Genomic DNA, 25,269 nt, shown 5'->3' with positions numbered 1-25,269 from the left:
TAACGGCCAACATAAAGGATTTTTACGGCCACCTTAAATTTAGCCATCGCAATGCTACCCTGCAGTACTATTCACCGCTTTTTAGGCACTGTAGCACTGCTAAAACATCATCAGCGAGCACTTAATCAGCGCTGATTCATCACCGTCGTTTCGTTTCTGCTGACGTTGCGTTCCTTTCTGCCGGCGTCGAAGTCATCTGCGTGATGGTTTTCTGCCAGTGCTGAATTGTGGAAATGCATGGTACCTTAATCCCAAGTATCGGTGGACAGGTAATTTTCGTTGCCATGCATTTATAAATGGTTTCAATAATTTTGCTATACCATTTTATAAAAACAGAACTATCTTTTAAAATATATGAATACTAATTTAGTTTGGCTCCTGTCGTTTTTTTCCCATCGGCTATTAATGCACACGAGTATGCGTATTATGCACAAACAATAACGCTAACTTTGACTTGCCGAATACACTCAATGACTTTGAATTAGAATGCTAAAATAAAATATTTAACAGACAGTCAGGAGAACAGACTGATGCTGATCATAAATATATTACTTAATGTATAGCGTCGGAAACGTCTTCTTTAATACGTTGCAAATTTCTGCCTGAAATAATACTCTCACAAGGGTATAAAAAAGACCTATCACTTTCATTTTTTTTCTCGCTCTCTGTATCTCTCTCTTTATTTTTTTCTCACCCTTTAAAGATTTGCCTGTCATAAAATATCTGAGGCAACAACATAAGGCATCACAAAATCATAAATAACAGGAAAGAAAGTTAACTTCGGAAAGCCGAAAATTGTATACCCTTGCCGTTATAATTATTCAATTTAATTCGAAATTCTTACAAATACAAAATATGATATTCACAATAGTATAAGATATGTATATCAAAAAATACCGATGCTATAATTTGTTTCATATTATTTTTCCACCAATTTTCCGATCGTTCCTATGGTAGCTATATGATATAGTCGTCTGATTTTGATCAAATGAAATTCAGAACTAATTAAAAAATGTTATTTTCAAGCGTAGGAGGTCAAATGTTAAAAAACACCAAGACTATAATTTGTTTCATATCATTTTCCCACCAATTTTACGATCGTTCCTATGGCAGCTATATGATATAGTCGTCCGATTTTGACTAAAATAATTTCAAAATTCAGAACTAATTAAAAAATGTTATTTCCAAGCGTAGAAGGTTATATGTTAAAAAACACCAAAGATATAATTTTTTATAGTTTTTTTTTTCGATTATTTCTATGGGAGCTATAAGATATAGTTGTCCGATCCGGCTGTTCCGACTTATAAACTACCTGCAAAAGAAATAAGACTTTTGTGAAAGTTTCAGCCCGATAGCTTTAAAACTGAGAGACTAGTTCGCGTAAAAACGAACGGACAGACGGACATGGCTATATCGACTCGTCTAGTGATGCTGTTCAAGAATATATATACTTTATGGGGTTGGAAACGTCTCCTTCACTGCGTTTCAAACTTCTGACTGAAATCATAATACCCTCTCCAAGATATAAATACATTTAGGAAATGACATAACAAATGTACATTTAAAAGGATTGTAAACCCTTTCAATAAATAAGATAGGAATAAATTTATATCGACTTTGTTAATTAAAAAGTCTGTCGATCTCCGCTTTCCAAAAGTCAAACGTTGCAGTGTAATACACCTGAATTCCCTGGTCTTCCCAGATATCAGATCGTTTCACCAAGCAGGTGAGCTGAGTTCCGCGTATGAATAAGCGTTAGAGTATTTAAAATTCTCCCATCAAAAAATGTTGTTTCGGTACTTTAGTGCCTGGCTGATGTAGTTGTAAAAAGTCAACCAACATTGCCAATCCAGCGTGTTGTATACATCCCGCGGTTGCAAATTTTCCTTACTCAAATGCAGCAGGTGGATTTTCGTAATATGGGGCAGAGTAATATAAAGTGCACGATGTTATCCTGCTCCCTCATAATGCAGATAGGACACACAGTGTCGATGTCTGTCACTTTTGGGATAAAGATCAGTGGGAGAATTTTTCATCCGGACATAAAAATAGTGCGGATCTTCTCCAGTGAAAGCGTCAGTAACTTAGTTTGGTTTTGAACTGAGTCCTATACGTTTCTTCCATCTTTAATATAATATTTTTCGGCCATTGCTACCTTTGTGACCTGTCGCCCAACTGTAGCCTTTCTCCGTAGGTCTCTGCAGGCGTATCCATTCCATGACCCATTGCTCTTGTTCCGGCATCAAATAATTGGCTAGGATTCGCTGCTGCTTATATTCGGGCATGCTTAAAACTTTCTGGATATACCTGAAATTCATTTCAGCTGTAAAAATAATCTATTTAATGTAAATAGCATAATTTATTGTCTACGGCTCACGCAGAATCACAAAGTCATCTGCATACAACAGTGCCTTAATCGCCCATCCGCCTTTTTAAATAAAGAAATAAAGACCTTATTGGTCCTTTTGTTGTTTGGCTCTTTTACTGACGCTCAATACATGAATAACAACAAACGGTTTTATTGGAACCGAGCGGTCAGAAAAGGTCCAATTCATATGTTACGGTCTACTAAAAACAAGAGACTGAGAGCACGAACGAAACGAAAAAGTGGTTGTTGCTTAGACTCTGAGCGATTGAGTCGCAATTTTTAAGGTCTTTGTTAAAATACCGTAATCATTATAAGTTTTTTACAAAAAACTCAAGCTATAATGAATATATATGTTCTTAAATTTTTTTTTTTGCTTAAAAATATAACTTTTATAAGTTTTATTAATTATAATAATCAAAAAAATTTAATCAAAACGATTTTTGAAAAATATTTTTGCATTTAATATTAGTTTTGTTTGTAGAAACTTTTGGAATCAACAAAGTTTAGATTCAAGACGATAGAAAAACGTTTAAAAAGTTGATTTTTACAAAAATTCATCGTTTTTATAAAGTACTGAATGGGTTAAGAAAGCCCAATAAGCTTTTGTAACGATGTCTTCACCACTTTGGTGGATAAATTACCGTGGCATGACTACGCGGGATGGAGAATGTTTCAGCGAGTTTCTTATGCGATTGCGTCAGCAGGTGAGGAAGTGTAATTTTGGTACTTCCAAAACAGAAATAGATGAGACAGATAAGGATAAACTAATTGATTCTTGGGCACCAGCTGAGTTGAAGAAAAAGTTGCTGTCAACTGATTAGTTCTTGGATGGATTCATATCTGTTTGTCTAATTGAGGAACAGGTGAGCAAGCAGACGCAATCAATGTCATCAACGTCATCAAATAGATGCTAAATCTGTATGGTCAATAAGATAGCATCGCGCACGGCTAAGTGGAACAACACCAACGTGGAGAGCGGCATATGTGTCCGAAATGATCATGATTCAAATAGTTTGCTTTGTCCAGTGAAAAATGCAAATTGTAACAGATGTTTCAAAGTCAGGCACTTTGCTAAGGGATGTCGTACTACTGTAAAGAGATCAGGCGGAAATCATCGAGGAGATACAAAGCGGCGCTATAGAGATGAGGCACCATTCCGAGCAGTGAGTGGCGGTCAACAATTTCACAATCCCTATTTACTAGTTGCGAATAAATGTGACATGGGCGAAGTCATTTCTTGCCGAGTTGGTGGTTTACCAATTACCATGGTCATCGATTCCGGATCCAAGTATAACTTATTAAGTCAAGATGATTCTAACTATCTCTATATCTGAGTCGACAAATCAATTTCGGGCATATGGTGCCGATCAGTTGTTACAGATTTCATGTGTGTTTGAAGCACCGATTGCAGTTGGACGGAATGCTGAGTTTATTGCAACCTTTTATGTAATAAAAAAAAGGGTAGGCAATCGCTGCTTGGTCGGAAAACGGCCATAAAACTCAACGTGTTGAGACTGGGCATAGCTATAAATCGAGTCGAAAAGTTGGAACCTTTTCCAAAGTGAAATAATGTATCTATTATTGGGTGGGCAAGAAAGTCATGTCGTTTTTTTTAGTAATCGTTTTTAATCTAATTTATTTACGACTAATCGAGCACCAGGGTCACACTTTTTAGTATCGTTTTAAAGCTTATTGTCTTAGGTACTATCGACGAAAATTTGGTAATTATTCGATAACATTTGTGGAAGCTATAGCAAATTAAACATGGAGGACCAAAGTGAGCATTTTCGGCATATTTTGCTTTTTTACTTCCGAAAAGGAAAAAAAGCGGTCGAAGCTCGCGAAAAATTGTGCGAAGTGTATGGTAAAGATGCCATGAGTGATCGCCAATGTCAGCGCTGGTTTGCCAAATTCAGGCTTGGAGATTTTGGAGTTAAAGACGCCCCACGTTCTGGTCGACCATCGGCCGTTTTTGACGAACAAATTCAGGCTGTGCTGGATGAAAACCGGCGCTATTCAACGCGGGAGATGTCAGAGAAGCTCAGTGTGTCGCATACAACGGTTGAAAACCATTTGAAGAAACTTGGCTACGTAAGCAAGCTCGATGTTTGGGTTCCGCATAACTTAAAGGAAATTCACCTAACTAAGCGTATCAACATCTGCTATTCTCTGCTGCAACGGATTAAAAACGATCCTTTTTTGAAGCGGATCATTACTGGCGACGAAAAGTGGGTTGTTTACAATAATGTCCAACGAAAAAGATCATGGAGCAAGAAAGATGAGCCAGCCCAAGCCACATCAAAGGCCGATATCCATCAGAGGAAAGTTATGCTGTCTGTTTGGTGGAATTGGAAGGGTGTAGTGCACTTTGAGCTGCTGGGACGGAATGAAACCATCAATTCAGATGTGTATTGTCGCCAGCTATCCAATTTGGCGGAAAAAATTAAAGAAAAGGAGCCGGCACTAGCTAATCGCAAGGGTATAGTCTTTCACCATGACAACGCTAGGCCCCACACATCTTTGGTCACTCGGCAAAAATTAACGGAGCTGAATTGGGAAGTGCTACCACATCCACCTTATAGTCCGGACTTAGCACCTTCAGATTACCATTTGTTTCGCTCTCTTCAAAACTCTTTGAATGGTAAAAACTTTGATTCAGATGAGGCTGTCGAAAACCACTTGTCTCGATTCTTTGCTGGAAAAGACCAAAAGTTCTTCGAGCGCGGAATTATGCAGCTGCCCGAGAGATGGTCATTAGTGGTCGAACAAAACGGCCAATAGATAATTGATTAATTATAAGTCCTGATATAAATAAATCATCTTTGAAAATATTGAAAAAAAACGACATGACTTTCTTGCCAACCCAATAGTTTGTCAATTGATCCACATGTTAGGCTTGTGAAGCAACCAATGCGACGCATCCCAGCCGCCATTGAGGACAATGTAAAAGAAGAGCTAGAATTGGCTTTATCTTAAGATATCATAGAGCCAGTACATGGACCGAGTGATTGGATTTCTCCAATATTTATCGCAAACAAAGGTGATGAGAATATAAGGCTGTGTATTGATATGCGCCAAGCGAATAAAGCAATCCAACGGGAAAATTACCCATTACCAACATTCGAGTCGTTTTTAACGAATCTTGAGGACGCTAAGTATTTTTCTTGACTGGATTTGAAAAGTGCTTATCAATAACTCGAGTTGCATCCAAATAGCCGAGAAAATACTACATTTATAACACCACAAGGATTGTACTGATACAAGCGTCTACTCTGCGGTGTTAACTAAGCACATCAGACATTTCAAAAACTGCTGGAGGAACGATTAGCGAAATTCCCGAATGCATTAAATTATATTGATGATGTAATTGTCTTCGGGAGGTCATTGGAGGAACACGACAAAATGGTGGAGATAGTAGGAGTTATCTTCAAGGAAAACAAAATATTTCTCAACCAAGATCAATGCGTAAGGAAAACACAGCTACTTAAGTTCCTCGGGCATATATTATCTGACACAGGCATTTCTGCTGATCCAGAGAAAGTAGAAGTAATTAGGGCTTTCAGGTCGCCAAAGAAAAAAGAACTTCGGAGATTCTTAGGCCTGGTCACGTACGTGGCAAGGTTCTTGCCAGATTTGGCAGATACAACAGAACCGTTGAGAAATTTGCTCAAAGCGGATGAGAAATTTCTGTGGAACCAACTTGAACAGCAAGAATTTGACAAATTAAACTATTTTATTTTAATTTTAATGTTATTTTAAGTCAAAAACTGGTTTAATAGGTGATGCCAGTCCATTAGCGCTGGGAACGGTCTTAATACAGTTTGATGTAGAAGTTCTGATGTTGAGAAACGATATTTGCAAACGGAAAAGGAAAGTCTGGCATTGTTATGGAGCGTGGAAAAATGTCATTACTATGTTGCTGGTTTGGAATTCGAGTTGGTAACTCACCATAAGCCATTGGAAACGATTGATTGGAATGGAGAGGAAAACATATTCCATCTGATTTCAATTTATACTCCCACATCTTTAAATATGTATATCCGAGATTTCCGAAATAAGTACAAGAGACGAGGAAGTACTAGATGCCATGAATTGACTGCTGGAGCTCTGCAACTTTCGAGTATTGGTAGTATTCTATAAGGAGGAAGCCGTCTGATCATCCCCCAACAACTACAACAGAGAGTTTTAACACAAGCTCATGAGGGACATCCTGGAAAATCAGTAATGAAAAGGCAACTAAGATCAAAAGTATGGTGGCCAAAAATCGACAGGGATGCAGAAAAATTTGTCAAGGATTGTCGTGACTATATAATGGTATCTTTACCAGATAATCCAGTCCCAATGAGACGTCATTCATTTCCGAATAGCCCATGGGTATGGGTAGCCACTGATTAGTTAGGACCGTTCCCAAATAATGAGCACTTGCTAGGTCTCATCGATTACTATTCTAGATACATAGCAATACAATTTGTAAAATCAATAGAATAAAAGGTGCTTATTCAAGAGATGTCCGAAATTTTTAGTAGATTGGAGTGTCCAAAAAAGTTAAAAACAGACAATGGCAGGCAATATGTGAGTGTAGAGTTTAAACAAGAAAGAACGCTATAGTCGAGTACCTCGACTATCAGATACCCGTTACTCAGCTAAAGGGACCGAAGGGAAATGGAGATATGCAAGTAGCAAAGCGAGATTGAAATGCGCCACCTACCGGCGGTAGACAGATTTAAGCGTTATGGGCGTTAGAGTGTGCGTGGCAATATTTTTTTTGAATCAATCGATAGGTATTGACGAGACCAATACAGTTCAGTTAAAATTTTTTATCTAGCATGAAAATTGTGGGCGCCACAGGATTGGGCGGTTTGTGGGCGTTAGAGTGGGCGTGACATATTTGCGTAACAAACTTGCGCTGCGCACAAGGCTACGGAATCTAAATCTGAGATCCCAATTCTCTATCCTTGATTTGAAGTTCGTGGGCGATTAAGTGGGCGTGGCAAACTTTTTTTTTATCAATCGATAGGTATTGATAAGAACAATACATTTCAGCTAAATCCAGTTTTATTCAAGCATCAAAACTGTAGGAGCCACAGTTTTGGGCGGTTTGTGGGCGTTAGAGTGGGCTTAGCACTCTACTGAAACAAACTTGCGGTGCGTAAGAAGCTCAGGAATCTGCACGCCAAATCTCAATAGTCAAGCTCTCATAGTTTCCGAGATCTCAGCGTTCATCCGGACAGACGGACATGACTAGATCGACTCGGCTGGTGATCCTGATCAAGAATATATATACTTTATGGGGTCGGAAACGCTTCCTTTTGCCTGTTACATACTTTTCGACGAATCTAGTATACCCTTTATTTTACGAGTAACGGGTATAACAAAACCCGATACTCTGTTTCAAATATAAGGCCAAGAGCAAAATGCTCTTACGTTCGATTAGATAACGGTGATTCGATTGATATCGCTGGAACTCACTGCGTAATTTAGCCCGGTCAGGTCGACATCACCGTTTGTTATCCACTCGTAGAACTCCATGGCGTTATCCGTGGGATCTCCCTCGCCGTAGGTAGCTAGGCAGAAAACTGCCAAGGAATTAGAAATGTCTTTTAGCTGCAGCAGCTCCTCCATATCACATTCCTCAGGATCGGCAACCATGCCTTTGAGTCGATAACGAATACCCTCCTTAGCCAAGCGGCCGGCGAACTCTTCACCAGTTCCAGTCTGCGAGCCATAAAAAACGACTAGGCTGCGTTGGGAGGCTTTGAGTTTCTTGACGAATGAATTGTCAGCTGCACTGGTGGTGCACACTGTTGTTGGTCTAAAAAAAAATCATAGAAATACATTAAATAGTGCTCTTAGATACAAACACACTTAACTTGCCACTTAACTTCTCCAATAACCAGTCAAAAGTTATGCAATTTAAAAATATTCAGGGTTACTTGTACCTGTATACGTTCCTAGTCAACCTTTGTGTTCCATTTTTACCTTAAAAATTTTTACCTTAAAGAAAAAAACGGAACAATACCCGTTTGATATTTTCTCCTCAATTTTCACATATCACTTTAAGCATATCAAATTGATACGAATTCATAGCCATATGATTCAATACCATATCAATTACAAATGTTTATATGAATCCGTATCATATTGATATGAATTCGTATCAATTTGAAATGTTTATTATATCAAACGTAACATCGAAAAGTCTTCGAAAAAAAATGGCAGAGCCTTCGCATTTTTGTGCTTTTATGGTATTTATTATGGTATTACATATACTTTTTGACCGAATTGCCGCGGTCACTCTAACATTCGGCTTAATGTTTTTATATAAAAGTGGAACATTTTGCACTGTTTATTTTATTTTGCGAATGGTTAGTATCTCAAATCTAATTGTATTTAATTGATGTTAGTCTAATTCGAATTTCTTTACTACTTGGACAACGCAACATGCTTTTTGGTGGCTGGACTGCACTACAACAAAGTCAAATGGTTGGCCAGGATGCCTATCTGAGCAAGTTGGCGTCCGCCACTTCACTGGGAGTCATCTATCAAGGACAGGAGAAGGCTGTTCTAAACCTACATATATGAATGCTAAGTTTAATGTACCAGAAATAAATTAAAAATAAATAATTTGAACAAATTTAAAGGATTTTTTTTTATTTTTATAAAAGCTAAAAAGTTAAACCACAGCACGTTAATATAAATCTTACAACCATATCAACATGTTATGAAAAACGCTACAGTCGATGGCCTAGACTATTAGATTCCCGTTACTCAGATAAAGGGGGTGCGAGAGGGATGGAGATATGCTAAATGCACCCTTCAGTTCTGCAGTAGGGACGCGGTGACATGGCTCAAGGCAAAAAGCTTTTTTTGTTTTTTTTTTGTGCCTAAAACGCTGTGCCGCTGTTTAAGTCAGCAGAGAGCAGTCGGCGCAGCGTAGAAGACTGCCCACGAAAAGATCGTGCAACAAAGACAGGCAGATATTCGGATATTTCCCTCTCTTTCTTGTCTTATAATCTGCCTGCACTCCGCGCTCGCAGAGACAAATTTCGGCCGGTCCGTTATTTTTTTTTGCGTCTCTCCGTTATGTTCGGCTAGCGACTAATATTTCGGCGGAAAAATTTTCGTGGAGCAGCGACATGTGAATGCCCTAATATATAAGAAGCCTTATTGTATATCGAAAAAGACAACTAATATTGTTTTATAAAAGTAAACAATTTGATTATAGTAAAATTTAGTAAATTGAATTAACTTATAATGTTATGTTTACTTATTATACGTTTTTATTACAACATAATTTTATAGTGTAGTTATAGAAAATTATATATATAATATATATATATATATTAAAATTGATTTCAATATTTAAAACATTACTAGTATTAGTATTAACATTTTTAAAAAATTCGTATTTTATTTTTTACTTAAGAAGTACAAATTATATAGTCGGATATATTTCGCCTTAGAAAGGGTATAAGTGCAGTGGCACGCGCCAACAGCGAAGAGAAAACAAAAGAAATCAAGTAAAGGGGTGAGAAGACTTGATGCTTTCTGTTTGAGTGATTGAAGGGGAAGCATCCATTTTAATTGTGCGCAGCAGAGTTACTTTAATCGTTTAGTCAATATAATAAAGTCAGGTAAGTGCTACATTAAGTTTAAGATGTTGTGCATTGATCTTAGTTTAAAGTACGTATATTTTGAAGGTATTCAATGGGTTACGTTAGCCGAAAGTGGATGACGAAATGTTTTGTGGCAAAAAAAAATCCCGCAAAGGGTTTATACACAGCTCTAAAAGGTAAATATACAAATAAACAAGTAAAACGCATTAAACCGCTAACGGAACCCATAAAACACCTTTAAAATTTTCGTACTTTGAACTGAGATCAAAGCACAACATCTTAAACTTAATGCAACACTTACCTGACTTTATTATCTTCAAAAAATACCGCTTTAAATAAACACATAAATGTGTGTTTAACTCAAATAGCCTGCTCTTCTTCCTTCTCTTTTAATAACTCAAACAGAATTCACCAAATCTTCTTCTCACCCCTTTACTTAATTTCTTTTGTTTTTTCTTCGCTGTTGGCGCGTGCCACGTGCCACTACACCTATACCCTTCCTAAAGCAAAAACAATCTGACAATATTATTTTTACTCCTTGATTAAAAAATACTACGAATTTTTTTTTAAATTTTAATATTATAATGTTTTAAATATTTAAATTAAATTTATCGGACTAAGTTTCTTTAAAAAAAAAAATTTATATTGTAATAAAAATGTATAATAAGCGCTGCTGCACGAAATATTTCCGCCGAAATGTTAGTGCTAGCCGAACATAACGGAGAGACGCAAAAACAATAACGGATCGGCCGAAATTAGATTATAATCGGCAGATTATAAGACAAAGAAAGTGAGGGAACCACCGAATATCTGCCTCTCTTTGTTGCACGACCGTTTTCGTAGGCAGTCTTCCACGCTGCGCCGACTTCTCAGCTAACGTCAACCGCGGCAATGCCTGTGACGGTGTGCAATCGCATAACTGGTTATAACTTTTTAATTAATGGTCCGACTTGAATAATTTTTGGCATGCTAAATTAAATTTGTTAAAAATATAGTTATAGTCGTTTTTGGGCGTTAGAGTGGGCGTGGCACCCTGCTGAAACAAACTTGCGCTGCGCAGGAAGTTCAATAATATTTTATAGTTTCCGAGATCCAAGCGTTCATACGGAAATATATATATATATTATGGAAGCATAAGGGACGAAATTGATAGGAAAAGCACCCGATTGATGACCAGTTTTACGATTTTATTTTCTCTGTGTAGGTACGCATTTTTATAACGGCCCTGTTCCAGTTTTCACTTCCGAAAGATTTACACGGACTAAAATTTCCCACACGTTTTCCGAGACTTACTATCTGAAGAACTGCACGTATTCGAATTTACCTCTGTTAACTTTCAAAACATTTCTCACGTAAACTTTCAGACAAGAATTCGGATGGCGGACGCCAACACGAAAATTAGTTCTTAAAAAATAGTGCGATAACGAAACTTGATGTTTAATATTAATTATCGCGTCATCTAAAAACTAACTGATCCTAGTTAATAAAAAAAAATTGTTATCTAAAAATATTTCTTTCTTGGCAACTTTGCAGCACTATTGTGAACATTTTTTAATACTGCCACAAATCTTCCGCCTAAAATTTACAAATATATTTAGAATATTCCCTAAACTATTATATTTTGTTTAGCTTTTTATAAGCTGCTCCAAACAAATTTCAGCAACTCAAAAACCTCAAAACTGTTAACTTATTTCATTAAAAATCCATGGCAACTCTGTAACATTTTAGTATAACCAGAAAGAATAGTTATACCCGTTACTTGTAGAGTAAAAGGGTATACTAGATTCGTCGGAAAGTATGTAACAGGCAGAAGGAAGCGTTTCCGACCCCATAAAGTATATATATTCTTGATCAGGATCACTAGCCGAGTCGATCTAGCCATGTCCGTCTGTCCGTATGAACGCTGAGATCTCGGAAACTATAAGAGCTACAATACTGGGATTAGGCATGCAGATTCCTGAGATTCCTGCGCAGCGCAAGTTTGTTTCAGCAGAGTGCCACGCCCCCTCTAACGCCCACAAGCCGCCCAAAACGGTGGCTCCTACACTTTTGATGCTAGAATAAAAATTTTAACTAAAAAGTATTGTTCTCATTAATACCTATCGATTGACCAAAAAAAAAGTTTGCCACGCCCACTTTAACGCCCACAAAATTCAAAAAATCGTAAGTATGAACGTGGATATCTCGGAAACTATTGAAGATAGAGAATTGGGATCTAAGATTTAGATTCCGTAGCCTTGTACGCAGCGCAAGTTCGTTACGCGAATATGCCACGCCCACTCTAACACCCACAAACCGCCTAGGCCTGTGGCGCCCACAATTTTCATGCTCGATAAACAATTTTAACTGAAATGTATTGGTCTCGTCAGTACCTATCGATTGACTAAAATAAAACTATGCCACGCCCACTCTAACGCCCATAACGCTTAAATCTGTCTACCGCCGGTAGGTGGCGCATTTCAATCTCGCCTTGCTGCTTGCATATCTCCATTTCCCTTTGGTCCCTTTAGCTGAGTAACGGGTATCTGATAGTCGAGGTAATCGACTATAGCGTTCTTCCTTGTTTTTTCTATTATCACTGTGAACGGTAGTCCAAGTAGTGACAAAGGAGAGTGTGCAAAGGCGACTATTATACACGAGAAAATTAAAATCTACTCCGATCGTAACCATGATGCACTGATCGAAAGGTATTGCAAAAACTAAAAGGATTGCATACCAAGGCTTTCAGAAAATCAATTGGTTTGGGAGAAAGATCGGTGAAAGTGTAAAATTGAAAATATAGAAAATTTGATCTGTTGGGGATAAATGCTCAAGATTATTAGGCTAGTTGTATTCAAACTCAAAATACGCGTCGAGTGACACCTCATTTGCTTAAATCTGATGCACCGTTCAGATTTTGGAGGACTTCTAAAAATGAAAATTTTTTTTTTTTGTCAGTTTGGCAGTTTGTTTCAGAACGTTGTTATAGAGTCCTGAAATTTAAGATGATGTTACCCAGCTTAATAAAAGAAACTTTAGTTCTAGCACTTTTGGAAAAACTCGATATTTAGGCGAAAAAACCTGTAAAAAAAGCTAAATTTCGTACGCCCGTAACTTGTTAACTACTAACTCTGCAGGCGTGTGCTATATGTCTTTAAAAAGGTTTTTAAAATGCTTACCACGCTTTCCTCACGTGATTTGTCTAAATACCATAATTTAAACCTATTGTAACAATTTTGTTTACGATTTGTAAAGGTTTTTTTTTGATTATTTCTCAGAAACGACACAAAAAATTTTTGGTTTAACTAAACACAGTATAGCCCTTAATTTTCCTCAGCTTTCGATATATAACACATTGTTGTAAAGTCATGCTTGAATTATTAATCATCAAAAATGGCTACTTTAAACAGTTCAGAACAACTAACGATGCCTGAGCATTGAATTTTGTATATGCGGATCCAAACTATATTTTAGGTTCATGGAATCATTTAAATTGTTTTAACAGTTACATATATGAAACTTTAGTTCCACGACTTTTGGGAAAGTATGTCAATTATATGGATGATGCTTAAAACAAAAACTTCTGATATCAAACAGAAACACCTCTTAACTAGGAAAAGGGTCGTGACGATCACACCTTCAAGATACAAAACTACTGATATCAAAACGAAAAATTGTTATACATTTGACAATAAATACACTTCCTCAAATTTGCGCATTCGATACGCTGCAATAGAAAATGCCTGTGACGGCAAAAAGCTCCAATGGGTTTGGCATCCAATTTTATACCCTTGCAGAGGGTATATTGATTTCAGTCAGAAACTTGCAACGCAATGAAGGAGACGTTTCCGACCCCATAAAGTATATATATTCTTGATCAGCATGACTAGACGAATCGATCTAGCCATGTCCGTCTGTTCGTCCGTTTCTACGCAAACTAGTCTCTCAGTCTTAAAGCTATCGGGCTGAAACTTTCCCAAAAGTCTTATATTTTTTGCAGGTAGTATATAAGTCGGAACCAGCCTGATCGGACAACTATATCTTATAGCTCCCATAGGAATAATCGGAAAAAAAATTTTTAAAAATTATATCTTTGGTGTTTTATAGCATATAACCTCCTAAGCTTGGAAATAACATTTTTTAATTAGTTTTGAATTTCGAGTTAAATTTTATCGAAATTGGACGACTATATCATACAGCTGCCATAGGAACGATCGGAAAATTGGTGGACAAATAATATGAAACAAATTATAGCTTCGGTGTTTTATATATCATATAACCTCCTACGCTTTGAAATAACATTTTTTAATTAATTCTAAATTTCGAATTAAATTTTATCAAAATTGGACGACTATATCATATAGCTGCCATAGGAAAGATCGGAAAATTGGTGGGAAAATAATATGAAACAAATTATAGCTTCGGTGTTTTTTTTACGTATAACCTCCTACGCTTGGAAATAACATTTTTTAATTAGTTCTATATTTCGAATTTAATTTTATCAAAATCGGACGACTATATCATACAGCTGCCATAGGAACGATTGGAAAATTGGTAGGAAAATAATATAGCTTCGGTGTTTTTTGACATATTATCTTATACTATTGGGAATATCATTTTTAGTGTTTTTAAATTTAATAATTATAGCTGCAAGGGTATACAAGCTTCGGCTTGCCGAAGTTAACTTCCTTTCTTGTTATTTCTGCGATACCTTTTGATTGGTGTATCATATGTTATGATCGGACCATCGCAGCAGATTTTTAATTCGCCTCTCCCATACTGCGATAAAAAAATGAATGGGTGACATTATATTTGTAAACTAAAACATATGTTACCTGAAATGCAAAATTTGTTTTACGTTTATCGGTATATTACTGTTAAATTTGTAATACACTCCTAAAATTTTTTCAAAATACTAGAAAAATCGCCCTAAACATGAAATCGCCCTAACATTAGGAAAAATCGCCCTAGATATAGGCAAAATCGCCATAGAAAATATGTTTTAGGGTTAGTTTTCTAAAATGCCTTTTATTTATATATTATATTTCGTAGAACAAAAACTCATCTAAAATCGCCCTTGAAACTAGAAAATCGCCCTTGAAATTTGAAAATCGGTGGCCTAGCGGTCTAATGCGTTGAACTTCCAAAGTTATCTAATTGGCGTGAGTTCGAGCCCACAAAGAGTAAAATTTTTTTTTGTGCAAGTTTTTAGAATTGAATTCTTAAACAACTTTGTGTGCAATGGCAAACAAAATTTAGAACACGTAAAGCTAATAAACAACAAGAAAGGAAGTTAGCTTCGACAAGCCGAAGTTTGTATACCCTTGCAGTTATAATTATTAAATTTAAAAATACAAGAAATGATATTCCTAATAGTATAAGATAACATGTCAAAAAACACCGAAGCTATAATTTGTTTCATAATGTGTTCCCACCAATTTTCCGATCGTTCCTATGGAAGCTATGATATAGTCGTCCGATTTTGATCAAATTAAATTCGAAATTCAGAATTAATTAAAAAATGTTATTTCCAAGCGTAGGAGGTTATATTGTAAAAAACACCAAAGAATTTTTTTAGTTTTTTTTTTCGATTATTTCTATGGGAGCTATAAGATATAGTTGTCCGGTCCGGCTGTTCCGACTTACACTGATCGGCATAAGTATTTTCACAAAACAAAAGTTAAATATATTTAATGTAACATATTTAAGGTAATTTAATTCCCGTTTGAATGATACAATACATTTCTTAACCCATTCAGTACTTATTTAAAAGGGCAAATTTGGTTAAGCATCTACTTTTTAAACTTTAGTCCTCGACCTGAAAACTTAAATTTTTTGATGCAAGAAGTTTGCTCAAACAAAAATAATAACAGCAAAACAGAATTTTTCAAAATCATTTTGCTTATATTTTTTATGATTTTTTTTTAGCTTTAAAACTGTGAGACTAGTTTGCGTAGAAACGGACGGACAGGCGGACATGGTTAGATCGACTCGTCTAGTGATGCTGATCAAGAATATATACACTTTATGGGGTCGGCGGAAACGTCTCCTTCACTGCGTTTCAAACTTTTGACTGAAATCATAATACCCTCTGCAAGGGTATACAAATAATGTAAAGTACATTAAAATAATAGTTTTTTAATGTATTTAGTCCAACTGGGTAAAATAAAACATAATTTGTTGTCATTAGTAAGAATATTTCTTAGAATTAAATAGAGAATTTGTTCTTAGAACAAATTGAGATATGAACCCTTTTTGCGCGTCGCCTAGCGCGATGTGTCTGTGGTGCTGCGGTAGTGCTCTCAACTGCGAACCCAGCGGTCGTGAGTTCGATTCTCGCTGCGACCACGAAGATTTTTCTCGAGAAGTTGTTACATATTTACGTATGTTTTTTCTCTGATTCTGTTTAATGACTACTTTCAGTTCATATTACTCTAACTAGCAGTTTACCAACTTGCGTGGAGCGGCCAAGTAATAACCTTGCCTTTTCACCCTCTCAAATTATAGGAAGTCAAATGGTCCTAAAAAAAATTCATGGAAAAAGTGCCACAGATAATGTTTGCCAAGAACCAGCAAACATGTCCAAGCACGACTTTTTATAAAAAGTTGTTTTTATTTTTAGGGCACTTGCTCTTGTTTTTAAGGCGCTTTACCTTTAAAACAAGAAAAACAACATACATTCAAGAAAAGTTTTCTTCAATTTAGGGCAATTCACCATTAAAACAAGAAAGTCACCATAATCTCACAAAAATACCGCCGGTGATGCTTAAAATTTTTTTTTATGTTTAGGGTATTTACCTTTGAAAACAGAAAAATCGCCCTATATTTAAGAAAATTCATCTAAGAATTTTTTTTTATTTTTTTTACCCAGTCGTCATTGACACCCGTTTTAGGGCGATTTTACAGTAAAATTTATATGAGTGGAGTAAGCCTGGCACTTTGCTGAAGCAAACTGTGCAAGAGTCTCTAGAATCTTAATGCTTAATCCCAATTTTGTAGAATATATGTATATACCATGTGGGGTCGGAAACACTTCTTTCCACCTATTACAAATTTTTCGACGAATGCAAAATACCGTTTACTCTGCGAGTAACGCGTATAATATATTATCCACCATAATTTGGGGGCTAAATTTAAAATAGGTTTTTTTAATTTCAAAAATGTATACCGCTGCTCCGACCATGATTATTTTTTTTGTGAACGGTGCATATTATTTTCAAATACCATACAAAATAACAGACCTCCGGATTGAATTTTAATTAACGTTCGTTAGCCGCCACGCAAGGAATAACAAACTTAGTCTTTCACTGTGTGCCGAAACAACAATAAAGCAACATAGACGCTGTGTCGGGAACGCTAGAATGCAAGCAAATTCTTGGGCTTCCTGCACAGCGCAAGTTTGTTTCATCGGAGTGCCACGCCCACGCTATCGTCCAAAACGCTAAAACCTGTCTAGCACCCACGTTTTTAAAAAATGTGAGTCGTTTAAAGATCCTTTTAGATTAAATTGTAATTTGGTTAACATACTAACAAAAAAAACAACAACGGGAAACAAGTTTAATCCAACATAAATTGCTTACACTAACAAAAATATATATTTTTTTAAGTTTGAAGTACGCGCCTAAAACTACAGACCTCTCCCCTGAACATCGGATTATGGCGACTCCGTATCTGTTCTTACCAGATCGGTTTTATTACGTAACCTATTGAAAATGCCTCTAGGATTAGGCACCTTTTGGATACGGCATGTGCCGAGAGAAATGCATCGTATTCTGCATTTTCGAAATGACTTTATACTTACTGAATGGAATAGCTCCGAGACGGCTCCTCTTCCTTCTTGCGGCTGCGCAGGAAGTAAAATGCAGCTGCACCAATAAATACCACGAGTAGGGCCACGTCCAGTAGTCCCAGGAAAGGTTCGTTACCGCCGATTGCGGTTGCTTCGTCAATCGATTGCTCGCTGACCATGTTGGAAAGTGTATACTGTAAAAAGAGCACATGATTCACGCTTTAGTTTTCGCTTTGCATAACGTTTATTTAGCTCGATTTGCATGCCCGCACTTTGGACACGCACTCTAATGTATTCCACGTAAGCCAGAACCTACGAAGCATCGTCTGTAACGGTAATCAGCTTTCGCACTTATCTTAACACGATAACACCGAATGACATTGAATACGGGTTTTTACTCGAGTATACCTTGGGCGTCGTTGTTGTAGTTGCTGTTTTACTCCTAATTAATATCGCATATCAATCGCACATGGAGTTGTGAAATTACAACTAAAACCATGAATTAGATTCGCTGATATAGCAACGCAACGTCAACTTGGCTTCACAGAGCACTGCCTACTGACAGTTGCAAGCAACAGGTTTTATACATGGCGCTTTACAGATACAGTGTCCCACTAAAATCATGATACACCAGACGATTTTAAGCTTAATTGCGAAATACTTGTTTATTGAAGGATTAACAATATCACAAAAAATAACAATATCAACACTTCCATCCAGATAACTTAAAAAATAACATATTTGGTTTAATTTAACGATCACTTGTCTAATCTTTTTTGATATTTGTAACGGGACTTTTTATATCCGTTAATCGTCGAGTATAGGGGAATATTAGATTCGTCGGAAAGTATGTAACACGAAGAAAGAAGCGTTTCTAACCTTAACTTCTTTTAATTTTAAAATCTTGATCAGGATCACTAGTCGAGTCGATCTAGTCGATCTCCATGTCCGTCTGTCTGTCCGTCCGTAAAAACGCTGAGATCTCGGACACGGTAAAACCAAGACAGTTGGGACTTGGCATACGGATTCTTGAGGATCTTGCGCCACGCCTCCTAAAGCACACAAGCGCTCGTTACGCTTAGGCCTTTCTAGCGTCCACATTTTTAAAGATTTTGTAAAATTCGAAACTTATAGGCAAATAAAGAAATCGACACTAGATGGCGCTGTTGCGAGATATGCAATCTTGGGAACAGTTGCTTTGCTGCTTGCATATCTCCATTTCCCTTGCACACCTCTGAGCTGAGTAACGGGTGTCTGATATTGTTTCTTTTTCTTTGCAATGATTTATTTTGCATTGCAGCCGCTGTACAATTAACAAAAATGTAGTTTAAGCTAGTAAAATGCTGGGTAAAGCTCACGGTAGACGAACGGAAAACAAATTTAAGTTTACACATACACATAAAAGAAAGGAATTTCTATGCCGATGTTGCTATAATTATGTCCGATCTGATCTGATCTGAGTGGGAGAAAATGGACCCATCCTACTTGGCACCTTTTGTTTCATCTATGCCAAGACGACTTATGACACCATAAAAATGAAGGGATATCCCACGAAATGTTAAATTTAAATATATTCATTTGCGTATTTATACGTTTTCCCTTTTTTGTTTGTGATATTGTAAAAAAAAGGGGAAACAAACATACGTCATACTTAGTTTGTCCTTAATTAAAGGAGTAATTTGCAAATTTGCTTGAAATCGACTGGCGTATCCTGACATAAGTGGCACACTCTATGATGAAAGCGAGTAATTCTGGGAGGCTCCGGTTTTCTCTTTACTTTTAAGTTTTCAGAAAAACTTTTCGTTTTTGTTTTTACGTGCTCTCCGATGACAACATCGGAATGTTTCATTTTCTCACCGCTTCTTTCTGCTTAGACATCTGTTTGTGTATGTTAAGATACATTTATCGGCCTTCGTCAAAACGAAAGTTGTTGGTGATTATAAATATATTTATAATATAATATGCCACGAATGGCTACTGTGATGGTGGCAAATTAATGTAAATCAGTAATCCTTTTTTTATGCAACTAAGAACGAGTTTAGGTTAAAAAAAAAATTTGTCGTTTGCGTAAACCAAAGCACCAATTTTTAGTTTGAAAAATTAAAACGAAAACCGGAGTCCGGCTGATAATGATTAGTTATTTCCAAGCCGTTCCAAAGTTTAATATTGAGTACCAAAAATGTTTTTAAGTAACAAAACAACCCAAAATTCAATAAACTTTATATACATTTTCTTTGCATATTGGAAGGAAAAAGCATACAAATTTATAGATTTTAACTTGTATTTACTTATTGAGCTTTATAGAATATGCAGTCCCAGGGGATATTAATTGTTTGGATATTTTTATGGGATCTGGGTTTTAAAAGTATACAAATTTCAGCTTTAACTTGAATTTGACCTAACGATTTAATGTTGCTAATGCGTTTCTACGTGTGTGTACTTTGTATAGACTCGCGGTCATCAAATGGCAGAAAATAAATATTAAACACATGCCTAGCCAGGCGAGCGAACATGCGAAGTATATGCAAATCGACCGTAGTACCGTGGTTCGAATGAGGAAGTGACGTCACTGCAATGGACGAATGCGCAATAGCTTTTAAGGTTTTTAGGATTATTTTGCTGTAGACTTGATTTTGTTCTTTGACAGTTTTCTAAAAAGCACTGTTCCAGCTCTGAATTCGTTCATTAATTCGAAGCCCCTGGAAGCCAAATACTACTAAAAAAATCGTGATAGTCTAAACCACCATTTAATAGACTTTTATTTGCAAATTGTTTTAAGCTATCATTGCCATTAATCTTCAAATTTATAGATACAATCGCTATTTCATTGTGAAACCCACAAAGTTAATTGAAGACTTCTGCACACGTCATGTTAAAAGAGTAGACAACAAGATATTACTGTGGACGACTGTCCACGTAGTGACAAATTGCCCCAGAAGTGTGCTTACGGAGACTTTTATATGAAGCAGCAAAATTACAAACCTGCTACGATAGAAATAAGTAATATATTAATCAAGAGATATTGATATTTCCTTCCAATTTTGACGCTAAGGCATTCTAAAGTATATGGGCCCATAACGCAAAAGTCTGTCAAGCGCCCAAACTTGTTAAGGTCTTGCATGGTCATTAGTACCGCTACCATTTTTATTTCAGTCAGAAGTTTGCAACGCAGTGAAGGAGACGTTTCTGACACCGTAAAGTACATATATTCTTGATCAGCATCACTAGGCGAGTCGATTTAGTCATGTCCGTCTGACCGTTTCTACGCAAATTAGTCTCTCAGTTTAAGAGCTATCGGGACGAAACTTTCCCAAAGGTCTTATTTCTATTGCAGGTGGTATATAAGTCGGAACGAGCCAGATCAGATATTTCTACCCCATAACTGCCATTGGAATAATCAAAAAAATATTTTTTAAAAATGTAAAAAACTTCGTTGTTTTTTGATAAATTAATATCATTCTTTTAATATTTCAGAATTTCGAATACAACTTAAATGTATTATGCGATCTACTAAATGAATACAATTTCTTAATTTTTTTTACATTCGGCACGCTTTATCAAAATCGTACAGCTAAACCCAAGCATATTGAAAGCAATAATTGATTAAAAAGTGACTACTCAGATAAAAAATTAAACTTATTAAATAACGCTTAGACTAATACCATTCTTGGCACGCTGCTAGATATTAATCAACTTAATAAAATAAAAATTACACTAAAAACTCTTTGAAAATGTGGGCGCCTCAAGCTTTTAAGATTTATGGGTGTTAGAGTGGGTGTGCCATTCGTTTAAACCAAGCATGGACTACATAGACACTAACTAGTGCTATTTTTGTGTTTTCCATTTCGCAAACGGCGAAAACTGTTATCCCTATAACATGTTTATTAATGTTAAGATTTTAAAAAAGTTTAAAATGGGTATATGGGAAAAAAATAATATTTTAGAAATTTAATAATCGTTAAAAAATTGTATACCAGAACTTATGTACATATGTTGAATGTGTACCTTGTTAAGGTGTTTTTCTTTGATAAGAATGACAAGTAAAGTCCACAAAAAGTGAACATTTAAAGCATTAAAGGGTTTCAGGGTTTCAATTCTAGAAAAAACTATCATCAACGCCTTGAGAGCATTTTAATTGTAAACCAGAGGAATCAGATTAAAACAGAAAGAGAGCTAACTTCGACAAGCCCAAGGTTTTAATACCTGTACAGTTTTATGACTAAAAATATGATTAAAATAGAATAAATATTTAAATTTTAACATTTAACAACGAAATATAAAATACATTTTTTCTCCTGATCAGGGTATAGGTAAAATATCTCGATATCTAAAGTTTCATGTTGATAGCTTTAAAACCTTTAAAAATTTTTCAAAAATATAAAAACATGTTTTAGCCAATCGTCTGATCAGCACGCTCTTTTACACCGATAAAGGCATAAGAAGCATAAGCATAAGAAAAACACGATATAATTAAAAAATTTTTTTTTTGATTATTCCTATGGGAACTATAAGATCCGATCAGGCTGGTTTCGACTTATATACTACTTGCAAAAGAAAGAAGACTTTTGGGAAAGTTTCAGCCCGATAGCTTTAAAACTGAAAGATTAGTTTGCGTAGAAACGGACGGACATGGCTAGATCGACTCGTCTAGTGATGCTGATCAAGAATATATACACTTTATGGGGTCGGAAAGGTCGCCTTCACTGCGTTGCAAACTTCTGACTGAAATCATAATACCCTCTACAAGGGTATAAAAATACATAAAAATTGGTAAATACTTTTTAGGAGTGCTCTAAGTAAAACAATACATTGTATTTATTTGAATAATGGAACTCAACTCAAAGTTATCTTAGTTTTTAGCGCTTTATCATGTAATTAAAGTTTCCATTGTTTAATCAAAACTAACGCCCAGGTGATGACACCACACTTAAAACTCTGTGCGATAATGCTGAGAATCTCGCTTGCTAAATACGATTTCAAAATCCCTTTACCACAATGACAGTCACGAATTACTTAATTGGATCGACGGAGAACTTATACGGTAGGAATGACTTGACATTTTAAAGTCGCGCACTAGTATTTGTTCTTATCGTAAATTAAGCCTAGTAAACAGCCAGATTCCTTTGAATGCATTTAATTCTTCTTAGCAAACATCGATATTTATTAGTAAAGATACAGGTGTAAGGGAAATCCGGAATCTTGATATATATTTATGTATATTTCCGATGTGTATTGTCCGACTCACAACATTTCACTAAAAACATAAATATATTATATATTTATATGAAAATTAGTTATACATTTTAGAGAAAATGTGCATTTCTGTTTACGAAATTGAATTTATTGGGGGTGCCAATAAAATTAGCCTTAAAATATTGATGCACATAAGAAACTCGTTAAACGATTTTTGTGCCACGTCCGAGTATGTTATACAAATCAAAAAAGGTAGTTGGATTGAAATGTTTTTTGTGTATCCTCATAAAAATACACAATACAAACCGTGGGGATCGAAATTGAGTACATGTTTGCCATTATTGGCTGTTGTCCCGCCTAAAAAAGTTATTATCAATGCAATTGGACCCAAATTATTAGTTCTTAGCATATTAAATGTTATATAAAACCTAACAAAAAAAACTTATTCTTTTCATAAGAAAAACAAGGAAGAACGTGCCTCGACTATCAGATACCCGTTACTTAGCTAAGAGGACCAAGGGGAGATGGAGATATGCAAGCAGCAAAGCGAGATTGCAATGAGCTAGCTATCTGCATTCTCAATATATGGATATTTGGGCGGCAGACAGACTTAAGCGTTTTGGGCGTTGGATTGGGCGTGGCGAACTATTTTTGGGTCAATCGATATGTATAGACGAGACAAGTACATTTCAGTTAACATTTATTTTTAGCATGAAAACTATGAAACTTCTGTGCAGGAATCTCTAGAATCTGCCTGTCTAATCCCAGTATTGCAGCTTTTATAGTTCCCGAGATCAAAGCGTTCATACGGACATGGCTTGATCGACTCGGCTGTGATCCTGATCAAGAATATACTTTATGGGGTCGAAAACGCTTCCTTCTACCTGTTACATACTTTCCGACGAATCTAGTATACTCTTTCACTCTACAAGTAACGTAATAAAATAATAAAATTATTGGCTGATCCGACCAATATATGACTCCCTGCGTATATGACTCCCAAGTCGCATTTCTTATACAAGTTACGAAATATTGGTAAAGCTATTTAAAGAAATAAACATGTAAAAATTACAAACACTCACTGTTTAACACCATTTTCGGCATATGTATACATAAATGTTATTATTAATTTAATTCTTATATGTTTAAATAGTTTTTATCAATCACCGATAAATATTAATGATCAATTTTAACGACGTTAACAAAAAAAAACCAAAAACCAAAGTTTCGCAGCACTGCCCAAGGGAATAACATGAACCTGGTTACGTTGGTCAAATTCAAATTTCATGCTCAATTATGTTACCGGCCTAGCAGTTCAAAGCTATCATAAATAAAACGAGAGATATCGCTATAAGATACCCGTTACTCAGCTAAGTGTACTGGGAGCACTCAGGGAGTGTAAGGGAAATAGGGATATACAATTAGCAAAGCGCCTGTTCCCAAGATTGCACAATTTATTTGCTTATACTAACTCTTTAATGAATGGCCCGAATTGAACCAACTGTCGCAAGTAGTCGGACATTGATAATCAAAACAAATTCTCATCTAAATTTGTCGAAAATGTTAAAAAATGTGGGTGCAAGATGTATTGCACAGTCAACATATTATTTATTGGACTAATTTGTTTCCAATTGTAATCGATAAACATTTGTTTTTTCTAAAAATAACATATAATAGCAAAATTTTAAGGCCCATATTGATATAATGCAGGGGTCGGCAGCGGCCTATCTAGTGAGCATAGGGAAGTGTTCTGCCCATCCTCTGCTCGCTCACGTATAACTTAGATCAGTGGTCGGCACACACATACCATCACAGTTTGCCTTGCATTAGTGTAAGTGTAAAAAACACGAAGTTGGCGCGCAGCGCTCTGACGCCTGACGTTTCTCTGTTTTGCACTGAAATTCTCTGCCGCAGAAGCAAAAAAACACGCCGAAGCTGAGAAAAAAAAGACCCGAAGACTCATGCCGAAGTCATACGAACATCTACGTTATACGTGAGCGAGCAGAGGATGGGCAGAACACTATCCTATGCTCACTAGATAGGCCGCTGCCGACCACTGACTTAGATGTTCGTATGACGTCGGCAAGGGTCTTCGGATCTTTTTTCTATCAGCTTCGGCGCGCTTTTTTTTTGCTGCTGCGGCAAGGATTCTCAGTGCAAAACAGAGAAACGTCAGGCTTCAGAGCGCTGCGCGCCAACTTCGTGTTTTTACACTCACACTAACGCAAGGCAAACTTGTGATGGTACCCTGCAAGCAAAAGGGCGATATTTCTATCGCCTGTCGTCCAGAAGTCACTTCTTAGTAACTTCTGCGCGATAGAAAC

The 25,269-nt window shown here is 36.3% G+C and overlaps 1 protein-coding gene across 1 annotated transcript in view; it reads right to left on the bottom strand.

Annotated features, from left to right (window-relative positions):
• Positions 1-25,269, bottom strand: part of LOC119561851 (NADPH--cytochrome P450 reductase) — a 53,593-nt gene that overhangs the window by 25,874 nt on the left and 2,450 nt on the right. Inside the window, exons 2-3 of the mRNA XM_037875333.1 lie at positions 17,765-17,946; positions 7,838-8,180 (exon numbers count right to left, since the gene is read on the bottom strand). Coding sequence (XP_037731261.1) covers positions 7,838-8,180; positions 17,765-17,931 — 510 coding nt within the window. The 5' untranslated portion in view covers positions 17,932-17,946. The remainder of the gene's footprint in view (positions 1-7,837; positions 8,181-17,764; positions 17,947-25,269) is intronic.

This window comes from Drosophila subpulchrella, unplaced genomic scaffold, assembly GCF_014743375.2.
Source record: "Drosophila subpulchrella strain 33 F10 #4 breed RU33 unplaced genomic scaffold, RU_Dsub_v1.1 Primary Assembly Seq379, whole genome shotgun sequence".
NCBI lineage: Eukaryota > Metazoa > Arthropoda > Insecta > Diptera > Drosophilidae > Drosophila > Drosophila subpulchrella.
This window is presented reverse-complemented; position numbering and strand designations above follow the sequence as displayed.